Genomic DNA, 24,456 nt, shown 5'->3' with positions numbered 1-24,456 from the left:
AGGCTTTCTATTGGTTAAGCTATTTTGATTGAACGACGTCTAATGTAATAGGATTGTTAGATCGTTTGACATTCCACTGCGAGCTTTACCGTCAACACCCTCCTTAGCCACAAGAGGTCCCTCAAGTATAGTAAATGACGTATTTCGGCATTAGATATTTTTTTGTATGAATTGTCTTCTTCATTGAGTGGTAGCTGTCGTGTCCAAAGAAAATTTGTACTCAATAATTTGCGAATTTTTATTGATACATAACTCTACTGATCTGTAAAGTACACCAAGTAGGCCTATGTGGAGAAGCCATAATCCACACAGTAAGTTTGACGCACAAGTTCCTTTATTCAGGCTATAATGATCTGTCTGCACAAACCAAATTATATACAAATCAAACGTACCAAACCTTTTCAAATATAGGCTGCTTTTGTCGTGATCACATAGCGGACGAGTCACTCATCAAACACATCAAAAGATCTAAATAATTTATACAACTACATAGACAGCAAACAGGCTTAAAATAAACCCCAGGTGAATATTTCCAAAATCAGGTGAGAGGTGGACATGAAAACCGTTGTTTGAATTTAAAAGGTCTCACTCTCCAAAACCGTAATGGCTAACATTAGAGCGTGTGAAACTCTCCTCCCCAATGATTTGGTCTTGGTGGAATGTTCTGGATGGAGAGTATCAGCTGGTACATGGTGAGGTATCTTTTATTTTGTTGCTGTTGTAAAAGTAAAATGTTTATACTTTGCTACGTTGTTGTCAATAGTGTGTGCTTATAAGCACTATAGTCTGTTACCAAGATGGAGTTGAATAATGCCAACTTTTGGCCAAACCAAACAAGGCAGGCAGAGCTTTAGACTGTATCAAAGATTCCAACATCCACGGTCATCAGTGGACACATGGTTACGATGGCATATGCGAAAAGTGTCGACAGTGCCAGAAAATAGCAGTCAATGCCGCCACAGAGAAGTAATAAGCAGAAGCATTTACGATACCAAAGCAATTGTAAATATTGTGCACGCACACATGAACGGACATTGTTATCCATGCATTCCCACGGACAAACAGACACAGATTTACATGGACAAATATGTACATACACGCACACACACACAAATAATACTGACACCGTGCATATTCAGTATACACTAAACGCATACACAAACTTGTGAAAGCACGCACATATATACGCAGCTCCTTTTTTGAAGGATCTGCAGAACAGAAGTGTTGGCTGCAGTCCTTGTTTGTGAGAGCAGTTTCAGATTAATGATGTCTATTCTCTCTCAGGATAGGAGCTGGAAATACAGAGCAGACAGAACCCAGAGAGCCTGTGAGGAGATCAGTGAAAGCTTCTCTCTGTGCTCCCAACACCTCTGCATGCTAGTCAGTACTTATCCCAACTCTTCTGTCATCTGATTTAAGTGCTTAGCTACAGTAGTTTTAGAACATTCTTCCAATTGTACAAAGAAAAACAGAGTGGACTGTTAAAGAGTATAAGCAGAATATCCCTGTCAATTCTCCCATATCCATACAAATCCAACTTCCAAAAAAATATGATCTAGAACATCAAAACCACATTGACATTATATTTAACACCCCGACATGATTACAAGTTTCCAGATCGAACCAGTTGAGATCCACATAGATCTTCTTAGTCTCACATAAGTGTCCTACCAAGTCCAGCTTAAAGTAGGGGGCACAACATTCCGTATCAAGTGAAGAACATTTGAATCGGACTTGATCCAAGAGAAGAGGAATCTGCTGCCAGATCCAAAAAGATTCTCTGAGCACAATCCCATTCGTAACACAGCCGTCCGAACCTGTTTCATAACAACATGTTTAATAGACCATCTGCACTCGATAAGTGCGGAAAGAAAAGACCAGATGGAATACCATTTTGTCGGCATTTGATCAAATTCAAAAAGATGTCCCAGGAACATTTAGTCGGTTCTAAGAGATGCGAACCAAAGTAGTCCTTGTCTCTGTCTCTTTACATTGTTGGCATGGATACAGTAGATTTTCAATCGTCACGGTTGCAAAGCTCACCTTGCAACATGGTTCCACAGACAACAGTGTCTTCCAGATCGTTGATTTTCCGCAGATGTCGAACAAAACGATAGTTCCAGACGCTTTAATAAATGAAGGTGAGGACCCATTTCTGATGTGGGTTCGAGGGTAGGGGGTCGTTTGGGGTGGATGGGGGTGAAGGCAGGGACAGGAAAGGGAGGTGCTGGGAGAGGCTGGACAGGGTGGGTCCAGCCACGCTGTACGCCTTCAGGGCTGAGAGCCCGTTCAGCACCGCCAAATCCAGAATGGACACCTGGAGCACGGAGGAGGGGGGCGGGGGATCAGCCGAGGAGAGGGACCCCCCGACCCTGACGTCTACCCCGGCCCCGGAGGCAATGCTCAGCCCCTGGTCGGGGTGTGGCGCCCCCTGGGCAGAGCTGTGGACCCTCAGCCTCCGGAGGCCGTACACAGCCAGGTGCTGTGTGAGTAGAGGCCCGAGGCCGCAGGAGGACAGGCGCAGGTCAGACACCTCGCTCCCGTTCAGCAGCTCCTGGAGGACCCAGGGCTGGCGCACCCACACGGCCAAGCCCCCCGGCACCCTCAGGCCTCCGGGGGACAGTGCCGAGCGCTGGACGGTGTGGCAGTCGCACTGCAGGTTGGCCAGAGCCTCGCTGCAGTCTTGGATGGCGGTTGAGCAGCTGCAGTTGCGCAGGCTGTTGCCGGGGGCGCCGGTGTCGAAGAGCAGGGTGCTGTTGGAGGGCGGGGCAGGGGCGGGGTCTGTCGTCGGGGTGACAGGGAAGGGGAGGAGCAGAGTCCACAGCGTTCCCAGCAGGCACTGCAACAAAACAGGTGGGCGGAGCCAAGGGGAGGTCCTGCTAAGAGACATCTCCACGGCAACCAACCAGACTACATCTTCACTGATTGGATATGCTGAAGTAGGGGTATTTGGACAAACCTGGAAGGGCGAAGGGAAAATATATATTTAATACAAATAGACTATTTGAAATGAGATCTTAAGAATCGGTAATACATTAGAAAAAAATTGAAAATTAAAATGAGGTTTTAACAGTCGGTAAGACTGTTAAAACCTCATTTTAACAAGCACATTCAGCTGAATCATTTACTCAACCCCACACTTGTCCTCATCACTGGGCCTACAGCTAATAAACCTGAGCGCATGAATTACAATCCATACTCCTAGAGGAAGTTCACCCCATGCATGACTGGTAAAGATAGAAACAGGAACAAGTCTATCACCAGTTGGGGTGGAGAAGGCAAAATGAAGTCTGTAAAAGCAGACAGACAGTTAACGTTTGTTGGGTTTTCATGTAGATCTACCTTTGACTTATTGTGTGAGTGTGTATATGAAAGTGAGTATTGTTTTAGAGGCTGCACAAGCAAATTTCGATGTATGGTTTTACTGCACAATGACAAATAAAGTCTAATCTAGCTCATATTTAATCTGTTGATACTTTTCTGTCTGAGCGATGTTGAAATAGCACAGTTTGAATTGAATGACTTTCTAAAGCACTTCTGATGACACATAACGATCCTGTGTGTTTCTTTGAAGGTTTCAAACACGTGAACCGAAGATCCAGACTTGTCCCACAAACACGTCAAGCTGTAATGTCCTACAGTAACCTCTGCTTAATTTACGTCTGTGTTTTTACTGGGTACCGAGCAAAAGCCGCGAGAGACAGCCAACTGAATCTTTTCGTCTCGGCCAGGACAAGCTCCCACACGCGTAATTGAGCCACTTATTTTTTGCTCTCTGACTTTATTGGGGAGGGGTCCTTCCATGCCCAGGGCTACTGCGGATGGCATACGGCTGTCTATAAAAGTGCCTGCGCCCTGCTGTGCTGTGGTAAATGTCCGTGGCCAGCCACATAAAAACTGGCAGGAAAAATAAAACACTGCCCTCTTTCTTTCCTAGTCGAGGAGAGGAGGAGAAGAGGGATGAATAAGCAGGCCTGACGTCTAGGAGGCACATTTTCCCTTCTTTTTTGGGGGTTGAAGAAGGAGAGGACTTTCCGATGTTGTGATTGGCAGTACGGATGGACAAAATGTACTTAGTTGTTTGAAACTAGGTCTGGGAAAGAAAGAAGGATGGATATGGTCACAAAGAGTGCCTTTAGTTCTTCAGTCACACGGAAGGGCTAAGCCCGGCTGATGATTGAGAGGGCAGTCACCTATTCACCCTTCCCTGAAGTAAGCAAACACATCAACCCATGACATATACTTCACGACTAACAAACCCAGAACACAACTGCATAGTCACATAGTTCCTGAAGAGAAGGCCAGAACTTTTCTTGATCTGCTATTGGACGAGGTGAGTCCAGCTGACTATGAAACGATGAAGATGAGCCCCGAAACTGCAACGTACTACTAACCACCTGTTTCTTTGAGCCTCGGGTTTGTGACCGTTTCTCCTCAGACGTCACCTGATCTGTGGCGCTGCACGTTTCCAACCAGAGTCCCAGGTTGGTGAGCTACTGTAACCTACTACATTCTCTCTCTCTCTCTCTCTCTCTCTCTCTCTCTCTCTCTCTCTCTCTCTCTCTCTCTCCTCATCTCTTTCTAGGCCTTTTCTTCATTACTCCCACTCTTTTTTCACTCAACCCTAATATTAGTCATCCCTCTCCAGCTGTTCCCCTTTTGAACTCTGCCTCCTACTGTTTCTTTGCCGTCTACAAATGTTCTCACACCCTTATACCCCAACCCCAGCATCTCCCTCCCTCCCTCTCTCTCTCTCCCTCTCTCTCTCCCCCCCTCTCTCTCCTTCTCTCCCTCTCTCTCCCTCTCTCTCTTTCCTCTGCTTCTTTTTCTCTCAAGGCCTCTCTGAGTCTTTCTGATACCGTATTTCCTTTTCTCCCTTCCTATCCACCTATTTAATCCTCCGCTCTCCCACTCTTTCCCAATCTCTCCCTCCATACCCTGTTTTCCTCCCTTCTTTTTTTCTGTCCAGGCTCCAGCTGCAGGGCCGGATGCTAAGTGAGAGAGAGAGAGAGAGAGAGAGAGAGAGGGAGAGAGAGAGAGAGAGAGGGAGAGAGGGAGAGAGAGGGAGAGAGAGAGAGAGGGAGAGAGAGAGGGAGAGAGAGAGAGAGGGAGAGAGAGAGGGAGAGAGGGAGAGGGAGAGAGAGAGAGAGGGAGAGAGAGAGAGAGAGAGGGAGAGAGAGAGGGAGAGAGAGAGGGAGAGAGAGAGGCTGAAGTTCCAGACTGGGCTTGCTGAAGGAAAGGCAGAGAGCATTCCTCTGACATCATGTTCCACATGCGGCTGCAAGCACCCACCCAAATCATCTCTTCCTCTCCCTTTCACCCCCCCCCCTCTCTCTCTCTCTCTCTCTCTCTCCTTTGCTTTCTCTGTTGCTTTCTTTCTATGAAACATTCACAAAGGCACACTCGCGCGCACACACACAGACACAGATGCAACCACACACAACACACAATCACTCCAAAGCTTTGTCTACGGATCTTCATCTAAGGATACAGAGACAAACCACTGTGTGAGTGTGCTGGAGTGTGTTAATGTGTACTTACAGAGGGTGTTCTGGCAGTCAAGGAGGCATGTTGATGTCTCTTCCCCGCAAACAGCTTAAGCTTGGCTCCCAGTACAGCTACGCAGGCTAGAACATCTGGGGACAGATGCACTGGAACCCCTCACAACTGTCTACGGACGCAAACGGCAGGAACAGTCCATCCAGAAGAGAGAGAGAGAGAAGGAGAGAAAAAAAAAGAGAAAAACATACTCTCTGAACACGGAATGGCATGAATGGACTGCAGAAACATGACGGACGCAAAGCCTCTGCTCATTTTCACCACGAGTCCCAAGCTTTTCCTGTCCTCTCTCTTTCCTTCTCTCTCCCTCTCTCTCTCTCTCCCTCCTCCTCCACTAGCTCCCCCTTCCATGCGAGGGGAGGCTAGGCATGTGAGAGGCAGTGACTGCCACCTGCAGTTGGGTTGCTATCCAGTATGGAAATACAAGGGAATTGCTGCTAAGTCACCAATCATATCTATACGATTCTAAAATCAGAGATGAGATGATTCAATTCACTGTACAAATAAAATAAATGAATATTAAAATAAAAAATAAAAATATGACTTATGTTCCCTTGTGTGTTTTCTTATAATATATTACGTTTTGTATTATTACACTGTGTTCAGACAGATAAGCTGTTTTAACTGTCCACTGGGTGTAGGTCTCTCTGTGATGGGGTTGTGGTGGAGCTGATCTCGCTAGGTCAGCTGAGGAGAGCTGGAGGAGAACACACATGGGTTCAACCTGGCCCCGCGGTACTCATTACCTCAGCAGCCTGGAGGACTGGGGCTCTGTGTGCGTGCTTGGTTGTTTGGCTTCGGTTCAAAACTAGAACACAGAGCACTCACTTTCTCACGCACACAAAAAGCAAGTTGCACGTACAACCCCCCCCCCCCCAAAAAAAAAGAGAGAGTGAAAACGCCACAAGAGAATTCTGGTCAGAACAGTGCCTGCTAGAGACAGTGTGCATGTGAGCAGAGAGCTATGCAGCCATGGGAGCAAATCAGTGACATCATGTCTTGAATATTAAGAGGCATTGAATACTTCATTTTAACACCACCGAATTTGTTGGTTTTGAATTCACCTCTTTAAAACTGAAATATGATATCAGATCCAAAAATTCAAGGTGCGGACATTCAGGTTGCTCATATTCGAAAAGTAAAAACTCTAGGCGAAATGACTCTATCCGGAAAAAGAATTCAGCCGAAACAATTCCGATTGCAACATCCGGAATACCAAGGATAGGTAAAGCAATCGAGCCTTAATGCAATCGAACCATGTCACTTCTCCGAGAAGGGTCCAACTGCAGTCCTCTCTCAGGCCCCTCATCCAGGTGTAGCTGATTTTCTGAATTTCTTTGGCGAAAATATTTGGATCTGTTTACATTGAAATAAATTCATATTTCAATTTTAAAGAGGTGAATTCAAAACCAACAAATTGGGTAGTGTTTAAATTTCATTATTGAGTATTCAATGCCTTTTAAATTCAAAACATTATGTCACTGATTTGCTTCCAGTCTCCCAAGTACACCGACAAACAGACTTTCTGATGTGCAAACTTGCTCGTACAAAGTAGATCTACTGTAGGTAGGCTACACCAGTACTCTCCAGATACCCTGTCTTCTTATGAACGCTTATTATGAGCACCTGGATCTAAAATGTGACCCACTTAAGGTATAAGTACATCCCTCTGGATCAATAAAATATCTATCATCTATTTATCATGGTTCCCTCTAAACAGACTGACAAACAGACAAATGCACACTAAGCATTCTTCTGACCTGGTCATTACTAACTCACCAGGTCATGCCAATACACAGATGTTACGCTTGCATGAGGACATGTTGGTCTCAGTGCGAATGCCGGCACATAATTCACGTGTGCCTCAACTGTTTTTGTGGCAACAGTGTTGCTAGCAACCAGAGAATCGCTGCCCAGAGGACCCAGCAGATGCTAATGTTGGCTTCTTCACCCAGCCGTAAGATCACTTCCGCTCGAGTTCCCAGAACCCACCGGGGTTTCGAGGTGAGACAATCATATGCCAACGGCCAATTCCTACTAGAGCAAGCCGCTAACGTTCTGGCTGTCTCTTGCGACAGACGTCTAGCTTGCCAACCGAAGAGGCACTTTCCCTCTAGTCAGCCACTTTAACAGGATGCTTTAACCAAGGCTGGTCTCCTCCGAGGTCTGTGGATGTAGTTAATGATTATTCTGATAATTACTAAGAGTGCTTCCTCCCCCTTGTTCCCTGCTCCTGTCTTGCTCTAACCAAGACTCCCAGCACACCCAGGCAGTTAGTTCCACAGTAAGACTTACACTTTAATAATTTACTAAAAGTAACCCCTTTACAGCAAGTTTCTGTTTCGTTTTGACCCCAGGAGTGTTTGTGTACTGATTAAACACTCATGGTGTTAAATGAACACTGACCATTTGCAGTCACGTGCAATGTCTGTGAATTCCATTCCACATTCAATTTGTGCGGATTCTGAAGCATGATTTTGACAGGTAACTTTAATTAAATGAACATAAATAATACAATAATACTTTAGACAAACTCATTTTTTTGTCCGCTTTATCAGTCTGAGTGTGTTCTTACGCTACATGTGTGAGATGGTGTAGAACCTTCCACAGTGAATCTGACATATAGTTTTTTTTTTTTTTCAGAAACAGAATCAGAAGATGCTACAGCCATCAGTTTTAAAGGGGATTTCTTTGAGCTGTTATACAGTGACTCACTGGTACTGTCCACCCACCCCCACCCTCTCCCACACACTTATTAGCTTTTGAACCCTCACATTATAACTCATCTTCGTACACCTGAAACGTGACACTTACCATCTAGCTTCTGTTCTTCTTTCTTTCTTTCTCTTCTCTTCTTTGACTCTGTAGTCCCTCTTTCCTGATATCCCCAGAGGGAGGTTAAGATCCCCACAGATCCGAAGCAGGAATGCCAAGGCATGTGGTTGGGCAACAAGGTGCCTCTCTCTCTCTCTCTCTCCCTCTCTTTCCTCTCTCTCTCACCTCTCTCTCTCTCCCTCTCTTTCCTCTCTCTCTCACCTCTCTCTCTCTCTCCCTCTCTCTCTCTCTCTCTCTCTCCCTCTCTTTCCTCTCTCTCTCACCTCTCTCTCTCTCTCTGTCCCCTCTCTCTCTGTCTCTCTCTCTTTCTTTGTCCAGTAACCATCCCCCTCAGTCCCCTTCTATAAGCGTACCTATGGCAACGTCCTCAAAGCCACTGGCCAGCTTGTTTTATAATGAAACCAGCAGGACAAGAACTCTCTCTCCCACTGCAGGAACTATTAATTAGTCTGTGTGTGTGTGTGTGTTTGTCTGTGTTTGTGCATGTGAGAAAGAATGTTGACTTAGTCAAGAATTCAGTTAAGTTCAATAGAATTTCTTGGGAGTGTGTTGACTATACGTTTGTGTAGTATATACTAATACCTTAGTAACAACATTGTTATTAAGTTGAAACTAATATGTGTGTACGTATTAATGGTGAAGGGGTACAAGTTCTTACAAGTAATAATTGTTAACAAGTAATAATTGTTACTGAGAAGTTTGGGCTTTCCAGAGGTATGACGATGTTTTTCACTTTGATCTTTATCAGCATTTTCCAACATCCACTTTCCCACCACACCCATACTACGGTTTCTTTCACTTTTGGTATAACTTCCACTGCTGAGAATCCATATTAAATCACACAGCAATTGTATGCAAGTATTGCTAGTTACACTGTAGTTAATGTAGTTTGTGTTGCCCATGAAATAAAACAATAATATGCTGTTGCATATATCAGTATACAAGACATGCTAAGTGTCAAAATCCAACTTCATATCTTAACACCATCACTGAGTGGGCATTCATTCTTGGTAAATGCATACTGTGAGTAACGAAGGGAAGAGGACAAGGAGTTGACCTTGTGACCTACGTGTTTTTGGTTGGTTGGTGGTTGGTTGGTTTAAGCAGTTCTATGGCATATGTGAAGCCCTCTGTGACATTGCTTGTAAAAAGGACTAGACAAATAAAATTTGATTTGAAGTCAGATGCATTTCACTTTTTCATCTGATTGGTGTATCTAATTATATGAACACAAGTTGAATAATATGAATATTACACAGACCACTTCATATTTTACTTATTATTTCCTTCCTATCATCTGTGTGAGACACTGACTTCTCTAGTGATTTGGACTAACTAGCAGTGTTTCCCCTACCATTATATTAGGGGGGCGCCCCGCCCCCCCCAACGGCACACCCCCGCCCCCCCTGGAAGGTCAAGTTAATTATATAAAAAATATTTGTTTTATATATATATATATAGCGCTAGATCACAAAATAAGTCATTTAAGGTTACCTTTCCTATACAACAGGTCTATAGCTTGCTCTTTTATTAAACAAACTAAATGGCCTTATGTTATTTATCTTATTTACACGACGGCGTGTCATTTCTGTCTCTACATGGTCACCACTCCCCGCCCCACCCCACCCGCTGCCACTGCCGCCTCAAAGCTGTAAACCTAGGGGAAACACTGAACTAGTAATATCAGGCTTACAGTAATATTCGTGATTGGTAGTGATTTCAGACTTTTGTTATGTGGGTGAACTTCAAAAAAGCAGGACTGATGTTCTGGGAGTGTGAGGCTTTAAAGATCCTGTAAAGTGGAATTGAAAACTAGTTTTAAGTTCACCACACCACAGAAGAATGTGTTATTAAGCGCAATAGTCTATCGCAAAAAACTAACCCCACCCTAACCAAACTACCCCACCCTACCACCTTAACGAACACATTTTCTGCGGGAAACCCCATGTAGGCTACAGCAGGACAAGAACAGGACAGGACAAGAACTCTCTCTCCCACTGCAGGAACTATTAATTAGTCTGTGTGTGTGTGTGTGTTTGTCTGTGTTTGTGCATGTGAGAAAGAATGTTGACTTAGTCAAGAATTCAGTTAAGTTCAATAGAATTTCTTGGGAGTGTGTTGACTATACGTTTGTGTAGTATATACTAATACCTTAGTAACAACATTGTTATTAAGTTGAAACTAATATGTGTGTACGTATTAATGGTGAAGGGGTACAAGTTCTTACAAGTAATAATTGTTAACAAGTAATAATTGTTACTGAGAAGTTTGGGCTTTCCAGAGGTATGACGATGTTTTTCACTTTGATCTTTATCAGCATTTTCCAACATCCACTTTCCCACCACACCCATACTACGGTTTCTTTCACTTTTGGTATAACTTCCACTGCTGAGAATCCATATTAAATCACACAGCAATTGTATGCAAGTATTGCTAGTTACACTGTAGTTAATGTAGTTTGTGTTGCCCATGAAATAAAACAATAATATGCTGTTGCATATATCAGTATACAAGACATGCTAAGTGTCAAAATCCAACTTCATATCTTAACACCATCACTGAGTGGGCATTCATTCTTGGTAAATGCATACTGTGAGTAACGAAGGGAAGAGGACAAGGAGTTGACCTTGTGACCTACGTGTTTTTGGTTGGTTGGTGGTTGGTTGGTTTAAGCAGTTCTATGGCATATGTGAAGCCCTCTGTGACATTGCTTGTAAAAAGGACTAGACAAATAAAATTTGATTTGAAGTCAGATGCATTTCACTTTTTCATCTGATTGGTGTATCTAATTATATGAACACAAGTTGAATAATATGAATATTACACAGACCACTTCATATTTTACTTATTATTTCCTTCCTATCATCTGTGTGAGACACTGACTTCTCTAGTGATTTGGACTAACTAGCAGTGTTTCCCCTACCATTATATTAGGGGGGCGCCCCGCCCCCCCCAACGGCACACCCCCGCCCCCCCTGGAAGGTCAAGTTAATTATATAAAAAATATTTGTTTTATATATATATATATAGCGCCAGATCACAAAATAAGTCATTTAAGGTTACCTTTCCTATACAACAGGTCTATAGCTTGCTCTTTTATTAAACAAACTAAATGGCCTTATGTTATTTATCTTATTTACACGACGGCGTGTCATTTCTGTCTCTACATGGTCACCACTCCCCGCCCCACCCCACCCGCTGCCACTGCCGCCTCAAAGCTGTAAACCTAGGGGAAACACTGAACTAGTAATATCAGGCTTACAGTAATATTCGTGATTGGTAGTGATTTCAGACTTTTGTTATGTGGGTGAACTTCAAAAAAGCAGGACTGATGTTCTGGGAGTGTGAGGCTTTAAAGATCCTGTAAAGTGGAATTGAAAACGAGTTTTAAGTTCACCACACCACAGAAGAATGTGTTATTAAGCGCAATAGTCTATCGCAAAAAACTAACCCCACCCTAACCAAACTACCCCACCCTACCACCTTAACGAACACATTTTCTGCGGGAAACCCCATGTAGGCTACAGCAGGCTAGCTCACAGTGGAGATAGGTGGGAGGGGAAAGGGATTTCAGATACTGAAAGCCTGGTTTGTGTCAGTACAGTCGTCTTGGGGCGAGAACAGGAGAGGACCTACATCTTCAGGTAGGACGCACTTATGCTTAATATTACAGTTGAAAATATACATTACATTTACATTTAGTCATTTAGCAGACGCTCTTATCCAGAGCGACTTACATTAAGTACAGGGACATTCTCCCCGAGGCAAGTAGGGTGAAGTGCCTTGCCCAAGGACACAACGTCATTTGGCACAGCTGGAGAATCGAACTGGCAACCTTCAGATTACTAGCCCGCTTCCCTAACCGCTCAGCCACCTGAATATGCGTTGTGCAAGACTTTGTAGCGGGGTTTGCTCGTTTAAGATTAGCAATACTTAATTTATAATAAAGTATGTAGTTCTTGGGGGCACCACCTCTTATTGTTAAAGGGATAGAGGAAACCTTATTGAATAATATTTAAATAATAGCCTTCGTAATAATCAGTCTAATCTTGAGTCGTGAATTCTATGAAAGTAGAGCAGATCAGATAACGTGAGTGATACGCGAATGTTATACACAATGATTTATTTAGGAGAATGTAATTATAATGAACAAATACCAGATAAGTTATGGGTTAGTCAGAGTAGTACAGTGGCTGGATGCAAATGAGGGCGAGCAACACAATGGCTGTGTAGAGCGCGTGAAAAGGGGGAAGGGAGAGAGAGGGGTAGAGAGGGACAGGTAGGCCTTTGTGGTAACAATGGACGAGCAAGGGCAACTGACTTAGCAAGGGTTAAGCTAACTCATTTGTAATTTACAATCAAACATCAACAATTTAATCACAACATGCCAATATGTCACAGGTAAGAAATATTGCAAATCGTAGTTACTTTTGTCGGTTTGAAGAAGGGTAGAGTCAATGGTTTCGTTATCGTCCAACGAAAATAGAACAACGGAATCTTTGGCCAAAGTTCCGGGCGCTCAGTGAATTTGCAGGTTGAGAGGAATAGTTTAGAAATGTAGCTAGCACTTCAGTTTAATCCTACGAACAAGCGAGGGTGATTGTACGTTTGGGGGTTTTATACTCCAAAGAACAAGGGGGGGTCCCCGTGAAGGTGACCTCTTTCATTGGTCAGTTTCCCCACCTGGGCGTCGTCCTGAGATCTGCCTAGGTGTGAAGTAGCTGTACCTTTTGAGTTCCGTTATTTCAACTGTCCATGGAATGCTCAAACTTCAGAATATAACAATACAACATTCGTAAATGGTTTTGTTAGTATGGTACAATCATTTTGATATCAAGATTGGCTGACTTAACTATACTTGAAGGGAAGTTATAATCAAACCTCAATTAAACAACGTTCTAAGTAAATGGGAAAAACACACATTATAACACATCAACTACTGTCATTGAAATAGTGTCCATGAGCCATGTAGTCCTTGAGAATATGTTTGTAAATCCACATAAGAAAGTTCTTCCTTGTAAATCCTTTGTCTGATACTGTGGGCCGTGTGGCCTCTGTATCTGACCCCATGCTGGGTCAGAAGCTTTGAAGCTTCTCCTCTGGGAGAAGGACAAAGGGGGAAGACCCTTTCCTTGTCGGGGGTAGGAGAAGGTGTGATGGTACCGTGCTTTGTCTGTGGACTGTGCTACATATCCCCCTGCTGGCAACGTCCGATGATTCGACGTCGTCGGGCTGTTGGCACGTAAGAAGAGCAGAGAACAGACAAACACGACAGTACGATAGCATTTCTACTGGACACATTGGCATGAGTGGACTCTAAACAATGTAGGAATCAATGGGGCTAACTTGGGTCCTATTACTAAGTTTCTCTGGGCTAAGGTTCTATGCCTAAAAATGAAAGGAAATAAAAGGAAAGGGAAAGAAAGGAGAAAGATTAAAATAAAATAAAATGATAGGAGTGGGAGTGGGCTTTGACTTCCTGGAGTCATAAACCTCATTTGTCAGGGGCCAGGGTAGTTTGGTTATGAGGCGTTGTAGCCTATTATTTTGACAGTACCTCAAGGTCATTCATGTTGGGTTTTCTGGTAACAGATTAAACAATTTGATAGATTGGTGGAGCCATATTTGTCTCATGACAGTATTTTCCTATTATTTTTGGTTTAAAGGAACATTCATTCTTGAACTTTGAGGCATTTTGGCTAAGGCACCTGTCCCCGCGAGTAGTGATGGTTTCTTCCGGGGGTTGTGCCATAGTAGGTCTTCCTACTTTCTGCACTCTCATCCAGTTGGCATCATATGACTTCTTTTGGACCTGTGATGCTTCTCGTCGCAGGTGGGTTTCTGATGGCACCCGACGGTCATGGCGTTGTGTTGATTTTGTTTGAATCTTGTGTCTTGATGGGTGAGTGGCGTAGCTCTGGGGCGGTCTGGAGCGGCCATCTAACTCATGGATTCGGTCCTCTTCTGAGAGGTGTGGATCAGACGTGGAATCTCCCCCCCCTTCCACTGTGAAGACTGTGTTCTGGGATTCAGGGTGAGGCAGTGGATAGGGCTTCTCGACGTTTGTCCACATCTGGTTTCGTTTGAAGTCAATGAGGGGTTCCAGTCTGTTGAGTAGATCGTGTCCAATCAGCAGCTTTTCGGTCTCAAGCGGTGAGACATGGATGGGGTGGATTAGGGACATTTCCCCAAACGTTAGCTTCAAGTACAGCGTCTCTGTGACTGGAGCTTTGTTTTGGGTGAAGCTTGTGATGTTGAATTCACTATCTTCACTTTTAATCCATCTTCTGTTTGACCTGGCTATTCCTTTTAGCTGAGCGGCCAAGGTGGGTGCAATCAGGCAGATTTCTGCACCCGTGTCCAGCAATCCTTCGCAGGGCACTTCATCTTCAAGTGTGATGGGGACATAGCTTCGGTTAGCTCTTCCTTTTCTGGAAAGCTCACCCAGAAATGTGTGTAACTGTGGGGCTTGTTTGTGTGTTGTTGTTTCTGGAGGTCGTCTTCTTGTGGGTTTGTGGTGTTTTTGGGTCTTCTTCCTTTTCTTCCATCCAATGGGGAGCATTTGAGGTGTGTTTTCCGTGTTGGGGCCTTCTAGTCATGCTGGTTCTGACGGATGTCGTCCAGGGCTGTCGTGTTCGTTTTGGTACGGTGTGGGTCTTGTTGAGTGGTTTCGTGTTTTCTAGGAATGTTGCTTGTAGGCGGGTCTGGGTTCATAGGGTCTCTGGAGTTCTCTTCCTTCCAGTTGTAGGTGTGAATCTGATTCCACCGCATAGACGTTTGAGTCTGGAGCTCGGTTGTTGTTCGCCCATGATTTATATGCCATGTCCCTCAGCTGCAGAGCCGTCATGGTTTCCTGGTTCGCGAAGGTCGTCATGAAGGGTTTTATGGATTGGGAGAGGTTGTTGATGAACACTGACTTGAACATGGGAGTTTCTTCTCCTCCGGGTTGGTTTTCTGTTGCAAAATAGGCTTTCCGGAGCCTCTCATAGAATGTCTTTGGGTTTTCGTTGGCCTTTTGTTTTGTGTGCAGGGCGATAGTGCAGCAGGAGCCTTTACTTTCTGAGTGCCAAGCCTTGAGGGTCCGGCAAGCCATGTCATAGCTGTGGCGTTCTCCAGCAGGTTGCCTGTCAAGCAGGGCTCTGATTGAGCTGGAAGAGGTGTTCTTCAACAGGTACAGCTTGTCCGCGTCTGTAGCTGTAGGCAGGCGTTCGAGATTAGAGTTCAGTTGTTCTAGATACATCTCAATGCTCTGAGTGGGATTGTCTGGATCGAACTTCTCTATGTTCCTGCTAATTTTCAATAGCAGATCTAGTGACACTGCTGATTGCAGTACATGCGATTTCCTTGCATTCTGTTGTTGGGCTGGGCTTGAGAGTTCCTCATCATCCCATCTGTTCGGGGCAGTGGTTTGACCGCGACGTTCAGGTTGGAATTGTTGCTCCATTTTCTGGTCATACAGTCTTCTGCTCTGCTGTTCCACATCTTCTGTTCTCCTCATCCTTCGTGGATTCGTGTCAGCTTGGTACAGAGATTGGCTGGGAGGGGATGTATCCCTATATGGTCTTCTTGTTTCATACTCGGAGTGGAGGGGTGGTTCCGGTGAGTACAGCTGTCTTGGGTTCTGGTTTCTTGAATGCCGATCTACTTCTCTGTCGTCTCTTCCCCACCTTCGGTCGGTGTTAGGGTCTTCTGTGGACTGGATTGTGGCGTTCGCCTTGTTCAGCTTATGAATGGTAGATAGTAGTTCAGTTTTTGTTTCCTGTAACTCCTCCTTCATTGTCTCCCGGAAAGCTGTGGTTTGTGTGAGATGTTGGTGCAGGTGGTAGACTTTTGTGTAGAGAGTTTCGTTTTCCTGAATCACGTGTTTGTAGTCTATTAGTTGTTCCTTAGCTTCATCTAATTCATTTATTTTCCTTCTTAGCAGTGATGCTGATTTATGTTTGTTTTCCTGGACCCCCTGCATTTCTTCTTTCAGTTTTTCCAGTTCCTCTTCTTTTGCTTCGAGGGCATCCTTGAGGGTAATTTCTTGTTGCGTTAGCTGTGCTTTAGCTCTTTCTAGTTCTTCAGACAGGCAGCTGGCTTCTCGTTCCAGTCGTCTTTGTTGGTCTCCTCCTTTCCCTGTTGCTCTGAGAGCGGTCATGAAGGTAATTTCTTGTTCCGTTAGCTGTGCTTTAGCTCTTTCCAGTTCCTCTGCTAGCTTGTTGCTTTCCTTTTCCACTTGCTCGCGGCGCTGTTGTTCTCTTTCTGTCGCTTTGAGAGCATCTTCTCGATCTTGAAGAGCTTGTGCCCATTGTGTTTTGACATCTGCAATTGATAACCTGAGTTGTGCAGCATAGTTTAGACCGAGGCTGGATATGCATTTGATGGTTCGGTCTTTGTTCAATACTTGGCCCACATTTTGTGCGACCACTTCCAGGGTTTTCCTGGTGACCTCTTCGAAAGGTAGTCCGGTCAGAGTTTCCACATATCCTGGGTTTTCTTTCCTGGATAGGTAGACCATCAGTTGTTCAGCTTCCGTGAGGTGAGACATGTTTGGTTCGGCTACTGGAAGTTATTAACACAATGCTATTGTGATAATGTTGATAGGCACTTTAGTTTTGTAGTGGTTCTCTTTTTGGTAAAAATATATATACTTTTCTTTTTTTTTTGTTTTTTTTGTTTACCAACTTAATATTAAAATTAAAATCAGAAGTTAATATTCAAAGATTAACAATCAAAAACTGAGATTAATATTCAGAAATTAAAATCAATATTAAAGTCACCATCCAGGATCAAAGATTCAGAAAATAAATAAAATTGTTTACCAAATTAATATTAAGGTTAAAATCAGAAGTTAATATTCAAAGATTAACAATCAAAAACTGAGATTAATATTCAGAAATTAAAATTAATATTAAAGTCACCTTCCAGGATCAAAGATTCAAACAAATTATTTATTCTTTTAGGCCTATATTAAATCTTAATTTCAGTAATCTTGTTATAGTATCTATAAACGATTAGAGAATTTAGATTGAGTAGCTGTTGATTTGTTTTAGCCTAAACTGGACTGAGAAAGTACAATGTATTTAAATACTATAGCACATTAAGTTAGCCGGTTTAGCTTGTAGAATCAAACAGATAATGAACTAAATTGTTGCTGCATCTATAATGTAGCTTTAAATTGGGCAAGGGTTTTACATTCACCTCGAATTGAATGCGAAACAGTGAAGCTTCTTTTCGAAAAGCTAGTTTATCAATTTCGGAATTGTTTAACAATATTGTGGCAGTACAGGCTGCGTTGTTCGGCTACTTCCAAACAAAAGTCCTTTTGGACTGATCGCAGATAGAGTGGGCAAACTAAAAATAATACACTTTACGTTTAATTATTATTTAGCGATTGTTGTTAAAGTTGTATATTGATGAGGGGTAAATAGGATTACAGTTCAGTATGGTCAACAACGCCGATATTCTGACAACTTCCACTTTTAAGTGCGCGGAATGAAAATCAAATTACAGGTCTTTGTTCACGAAAGGTAACTATTTCCGGTTAAGCAACAATAAAGGTCCTTAAATAAGCAGCTTCTCCTGTCTCAATAATTATTTTACTGTTACTTTACTGATTCTAGAGGTTGAGTGTTTACATTAATGTTGAATTACATGCAAAACAAAGTGAAGCTTTTTCCGAAAAGCTAAGTTAATCAATTTACCAATTGTTTAACAAGGTAGAAGCATATAGCTTAATGTAGAGAGCTGCGTAGTCTCCTTCAAAATCAAAGTCCTTTTGGACTGATCAATGTCTGTTATCTACCTCTAACTAGACAATGGCAACTTATCAGTTGCTTGGTTGATTTACTCAACCCAAATGGCCAACACTACTATAATACACCTTTCCGAAGCGTGTATGGTACCAAAATAGTAGTGTTGTGACTCTATAAAAAGGTTCTTATGCCTTCATGTAGAAGCGCTGCCTTTGTAGTTTCACAAGATGAAATGAGACGGGTCGCAGTGTCACTGCGCACGCGCGTACCTCCGCTCAAGTCTAGCTTTTCCGAAGCTAGTTAGCTACACACAAATAGCCAATTGTTCACGACAAAGCCAATTCAATGAGTACACAGCACAGTATTCAAACAGTGTTTAAAACTGTAGCTATCTGGGGGAATAGTTAAATACAACGGAGCGTTAATTTAACCAAAAGGGTGGGAGGGTGGGTTTCAGACGGAAAATGTATCTCCGTTATAGATCGCTCATTTCAATCTGTTTCAAAGCCTATCACGGGGCTCCAATATATAGCGGGGTTTGCTCGTTTAAGATTAGCAATACTTAATTTATAATAAAGTATGTAGTTCTTGGGGGCACCACCTCTTATTGTTAAAGGGATAGAGGAAACCTTATTGAATAATATTTAAATAATAGCCTTCGTAATAATCAGTCTAATCTTGAGTCGTGAATTCTATGAAAGTAGAGCAGATCAGATAACGTGAGTGATACGCGAATGTTATACACAATGATTTATTTAGGAGAATGTAATTATAATGAACAAATACCAGATAAGTTATGGGTTAGTCAGAGTAGTACAGTGGCTGGATGCAAATGAGGGCGAGCAACACAATGGCTGTGTAGAGCGCGTGAAAAGGGGGAAGGGAGAGAGAGGGGTAGAGAGGGACAGGTAGGCCTTTGTGGTAACAATGGACGAGCAAGGGCAACTGACTTAGCAAGGGTTAAGCTAACTCATTTGTAATTTACAATCAAACATCAACAATTTAATCACAACATGCCAATATGTCACAGGTAAGAAATATTGCAAATCGTAGTTACTTTTGTCGGTTTGAAGAAGGGTAGAGTCAATGGTTTCGTTATCGTCCAACGAAAATAGAACAACGGAATCTTTGGCCAAAGTTCCGGGCGCTCAGTGAATTTGCAGGTTGAGAGGAATAGTTTAGAAATGTAGCTAGCACTTCAGTTTAATCCTACGAACAAGCGAGGGTGATTGTACGTTTGGGGGTTTTATACTCCAAAGAACAAGGGGGGGTCCCCGTGAAGGTGACCTCTTTCATTGGTCAGTTTCCCCCCACCTGGGCGTCGTCCTGAGATCTGCCTAGGTGTGAAGTAGCTGTACCTTTTGAGTTCCGTTATTTCAACTGTCCATGGAATGCTCAAACTTCAGAATATAACAATACAACATTCGTAAATGGTTTTGTTAGTATGGTACAATCATTTTGATATCAAGATTGGCTGACTTAACTATACTTGAAGGGAAGTTATAATCAAACCTCAATTAAACAACGTTCTAAGTAAATGGGAAAAACACACATTATAACACATCAACTACTGTCATTGAAATAGTGTCCATGAGCCATGTAGTCCTTGAGAATATGTTTGTAAATCCACATAAGAAAGTTCTTCCTTGTAAATCCTTTGTCTGATACTGTGGGCCGTGTGGCCTCTGTATCTGACCCCATGCTGGGTCAGAAGCTTTGAAGCTTCTCCTCTGGGAGAAGGACAAAGGGGGAAGACCCTTTCCTTGTCGGGGGTAGGAGAAGGTGTGATGGTACCGTGCTTTGTCTGTGGACTGTGCTACAACTTTTAATAATAACTTATTTTTTATGTGATGTGAGTACCGAGTTTTTGGCAGCCCAGTGGAATTGTACTAATTACAAGGGACCAGAAGATGATTTCTGATTACTCACTGTTCTACGTTACTCACAGAAATGTATTTTACCTCGTGGGATTACGAGAGTTTTTCATAGTATATATGTGTGTGTGTATGTATATACAAGAGTTTTACATTTAGAGAGTAGTAAACAGATAAGAATCTTAAAACCAAAATGCGATAAGGTTCGGTAAGGAATCACTGTCATGCAAAGCATGTATGCCATGATTTTATGTGTGTCAATAGACAGGAGTGGTAAATCACAAGCGGTGTGTCTTGAGAAAGTATTTGTATTGATCAAATATACAGTGTGAACTAGATAATGATATGCTTGAGACTAGGCTCTGATTAACAACAGTTAATTATATAAAATACATCTAAGATAAATCGCGAATAGTATAAAATATAACTCTAATTAATTATATGACTGAGGAACAATGCAGTCTGTGGTGCAAACAGAATCTATATTATGGATGTAATTGGGTAGTGCTGAATTAACTCACCCTGGCTTGTGACTCCTTCAGTCTGTCTCCCTTGCAGGTTGAAATGGGACACCATCTTAGGTTTATTTGCCTTGTTTGTCTTGGACTCACAGGTAAGTAAATATCTTCCCCCTATAAACAAATAATTAACCAAATGTATATTACTAGCTGAGACAGAAATGTGTCAGCACGGCAGATAAACACACGCATGCGTACTTTGTCACGTTGGTGGCCGTGGACAAACATGATCACAAATTATTCTTTTGCTGTCCAAAGCCTGCTGTGATGCAATCTGTGTAAGACAATGAAAAAGTCCCTATGTTTTGCAAGAGATTGAGCCATCCTTGGCCATTTCTGACGTTATACTTAATTGACCATCACTGTGACAGTAAAATAATTGACTCAGCAGAATGACTGAGCACTTCAGAAAACCCTGCATAGATGTGACTCACGTACTTAACAAGGCCTTCTTGTTTATCTCATTTGCAGTTACATGGACACATCCAATCAATGTTACAGTTGGTCATTCCATACTTCTACCCTGTCAGGTCAAATTTTCCACTCATCCCATTGATCTAAAAAAATTATTTGTATATTGGCAAGATAATAATGAAAAAGTTTTGTTTTATCTTAATGAGGGAAAGGTGCTTTCCGAACACCAAAATCATTTGTATAAAAATCGCATCAAAGCCTCGGAAAAGCTTGCCTTTGGAAACATCTCCCTAGAAATGGAGGGTTTAACAATTCAAGACAATAGTAAGACTGTCTGTGCTTACTATCGAGAACAGGACCAAGAGCTGGAGAGATGTGTGTGCAACAGCACCATATTTGTGGCAGGTACAGATGAGTCTCCATTTGTCACCTCAACGTTTAAATCAATGACTGTATCAAGTTGTAGCAGATGTTTTTTGACACTTTTATTTGATCCCTCCGTGGTCCTGTGTTCTCTCATCGCCTGCAGTACCTTTCCAAAAGCCGAAACTCAGGGTGAACCTTATAGCCATGCTGGCTAACTGCACAACCCAGGGTGGGTTCCCCCAGCCGGAGCTCACATGGATCCATACATTTCAGAACACCTCAAACAACAGAATTCTGGAACGTTCTGAGGCTGGAAACACCTCAACAGTCGAACAGAACGGAACCTACTACGTGGAAAGCGTGGTCTCAGTAACAGGAAGTCAGTCAGTAACCTGCAGTGTCACCAACCCCACTTCAAAGCAGATCTGGAACGTGTCCATCCCAACTGATTTCAGTGAGTGACTTAATAACTTTTGATACCTTATTCATACAATTTAATAGTATTATAATATTTGTATTTTATACCCAATCAAATGCGACATTTAAATCCTTTCCCACTGCCTTTTAGAAAGTATATGGGGAGAGAACTCCATTTGATCAGTGCAACTCTCTCCATCAAAGCTACTCTACTGATAGTCTAGCTGCAGATGATTTGGTTAGTGTTCAATGGGGTATTCAGTTCAGTGGCAATTGCTTCCTGTTCCAGAAACAGCCCTAGGGTAGGGTGGCTGGTGATGTGACCAGTGCAAAACAACAAATGTCTGGTTGTTCTGTTGTTGGACATTTTTTTAGATCTTAGATCACCTGTTATATCACTTGCTACATACACCTCAATCAAGAGAAGAGTGGCATTTTTAATTCAGATCTATGCAGTATACTACAGCATATGTGGCAATAAAATGATTGATTTGTGGGCAAATCATAAGAGAATCCACCAATGTGCCAAACATAGTGTTAACATCACATTAAACCACAAGATAACCATGGCAGATGCCTAGTACGGCAGTGTCAAATTATTACCGTAATTTCTATAACTCGTGTTTCTCTTTCTTCACAGATGAGGTAAATGGCACATCCGAAACCTGGATTATTGTTGCTGTTATTGGCCTAGTTTTTATTGTGGGAGTCATCATCATGGCGTGTATATTTCGTGAGTCAAGTATATATATCCACCTGTTAAACTTACTCTGATTGATTAATTATTCAATTTGACTGTTTTTTCAGAGTAGGCCAGATTCGGCAAAATATTTTCACTTGGCGATTAGCAGAAACACAAACTCTGTAAAGATGCAACAACGCTGATTATCTTAACATGTAAATGGCTGGCCGTAAGAGAGACTTAGGGCAGCCGAATGAATGTTGCCATGTAGGCTATACCTGTTTTAGTCCACGGACTCCATTAGGCTAACTATTTAACCAACTCACCCTAAATCATGCTAGCCGCCAGACTGTAAAATAGCTCCCTGGACGAAGCAATGCTACTCCAAGTGTCGAACTGTTCAACTATTACTGTTTATTTTGTTGTTCTATTTTATTTTGTTTGTTCTAGGTACAAGGATTACCAATAGGCCTACGTGTCATGATGGAGCCGCTGGTGTCAGGAATCCGATGGAGATGGTGCCGCTACAACGGTGACATTCCAGGCTGAGGTCAACTTCACCTGGGATGGTCCATTGGGGGACCTTACTTACTTTACTGTTACTGTAAGCTACAATATACATTTACATACACTACCGTTCAAAAGTTTGGGGTCACCCAGACAATTTTGTGTTTTCCATGAAAACTCACACTTTTATTTATCAAATAACTTTCAAAATGAAGAGAAAATATAGTCAAGATATTTACAAGGTTATTTATTATTATTAGAAATAATTATTTTTATTTGAAATATAAATTTTGTTCTTCAAACTTTGCTTTCGTCAAATAATGCTCCATTTGCAGCAATTACAACATTGCAGACCTTTGGCATTCTAATTCTAATCCTTCTAATCATCCATTAGTCTTCTAAGGCAATTAGCAAACACAATGTACCATTCGAACACATACAGTAATAGTTGCTGGAAATGGGCCTCTATACACTTACGTGGATATTTCATTAAAAAACGTCCACCTAGAATAGTCATTTACCACATTAACAATGTATAGTGTATTTCTGATTAATTTATGGTTTTCTTCATTGAAAAAAAACAGTGCTTTTCTTAAAAAAATAAGGACATTTTTAAGTGACCCCAAACTTTTGAACGGCAGTGTAAGTGAATAGCCTAGGCTAGCTTCTAGTCCAGCATGCCTTATACTTAACCTTTAAGGTTCAGTTTAGCCTGAAAAACACTGGTAGGCTATAGTATACGAGTTGTTTCCTTTCACACATTGTTTTAGGCTTGCTTGTAGATGTCAACAAACAATGGCCGGGTTTCCCAGATTCGTTAAGAAGCTCTTAGAAGCTCTTAACGCTAGCGTTAAGAGCTTCTTAACGAATCTGGGAAACCCGGCCAATGTCGACTAACTGTAAAATGCGTAGTCATAAGGAAATGTATTTGTATATTATAGCTATTTTATTTTATTCTAAATCTTGTACATATTTTAGCCCTTTAGTATTAGTTATACTTTGTACCTTTAGTATTAGTTAGACTTGTACACATTTATTTAAGATTCTTATATGTTTAGTATGCACCTTTCTGCCACAGTAAATTCAATGTCTGTGTGAAATTTAATGGCGAATAAAACCCATTCTGATTCTGAAATTGTTTTCTCTCACAAAATGTGACATGCAGGCTGTTTGTACTGTGGTGCTCACTGTGTAATGAATGTAAATAGTTATACCATGTTAGTATGAAGTAGTCTGTTTAACTACTCATATAAAAGAGTAGGCTATGGCTTTATTATTATATTTGTAGCCTTTTAGTATACAATGTATTTTGCCATGACATGTAATGTGCTGTTTTGATTTAATTTATCAATTTGGTGGTCAGAGAGTGCCCTCTGCTGGATTAGTATGACATCGCGTCTAGCTCGCTGTCATGACAGCACACAACACGGTCCCGGTGCTTTGTGTTCATTTCGGGTCATTCCCGGTTTTCCCGGGATTGTTCTCTTTTTTGAACGACTGTCTCGTTTTTTTGTGAAAACGTATTTCTCCATTTAAATTTCATAGTT

At 42.2% G+C, this 24,456-nt stretch overlaps 1 protein-coding gene across 4 annotated transcripts; it reads right to left on the bottom strand.

Moving 5' to 3' along the window:
- Positions 1-224: 224 nt before the first annotated feature.
- Positions 225-22,785, bottom strand: LOC134017176 (uncharacterized protein C21orf62-like). Of its 4 annotated transcripts, XM_062456546.1 has the most exons (4): positions 22,729-22,785; positions 20,527-20,637; positions 5,542-5,671; positions 225-2,959 (listed from the first exon to the last, which is right to left on the bottom strand). In XM_062456546.1, the coding sequence occupies exon 4, from the start codon at positions 2,888-2,890 to the stop codon at positions 2,129-2,131; it is 762 nt and encodes a 253-aa protein (XP_062312530.1). In that variant the 5' UTR covers positions 2,891-2,959; positions 5,542-5,671; positions 20,527-20,637; positions 22,729-22,785; the 3' UTR covers positions 225-2,128. The 4 variants fall into 4 exon arrangements, with proteins under 4 accessions (XP_062312530.1, XP_062312529.1, XP_062312527.1 ...); XM_062456545.1 differs by lacking the exons at positions 20,527-20,637; positions 22,729-22,785 and adding an exon at positions 8,374-8,522; XM_062456543.1 differs by lacking the exons at positions 20,527-20,637; positions 22,729-22,785 and adding an exon at positions 4,938-4,991 and having other exon boundaries at positions 5,542-6,391.
- Positions 22,786-24,456: the final 1,671 nt, after the last annotated feature.

This window comes from Osmerus eperlanus, chromosome 3 (assembly GCF_963692335.1).
Source record: "Osmerus eperlanus chromosome 3, fOsmEpe2.1, whole genome shotgun sequence".
NCBI classification, from domain to species: domain Eukaryota; kingdom Metazoa; phylum Chordata; class Actinopteri; order Osmeriformes; family Osmeridae; genus Osmerus; species Osmerus eperlanus.
This window is presented reverse-complemented; position numbering and strand designations above follow the sequence as displayed.

Bases quoted from the DNA above. Each gene is read 5' to 3' on its own strand.
- LOC134017176 (XM_062456546.1), bottom strand. From the start codon at position 2,890: ATGTCTCTTAGCAGGACCTCCCCTTGGCTCCGCCCACCTGTTTTGTTG.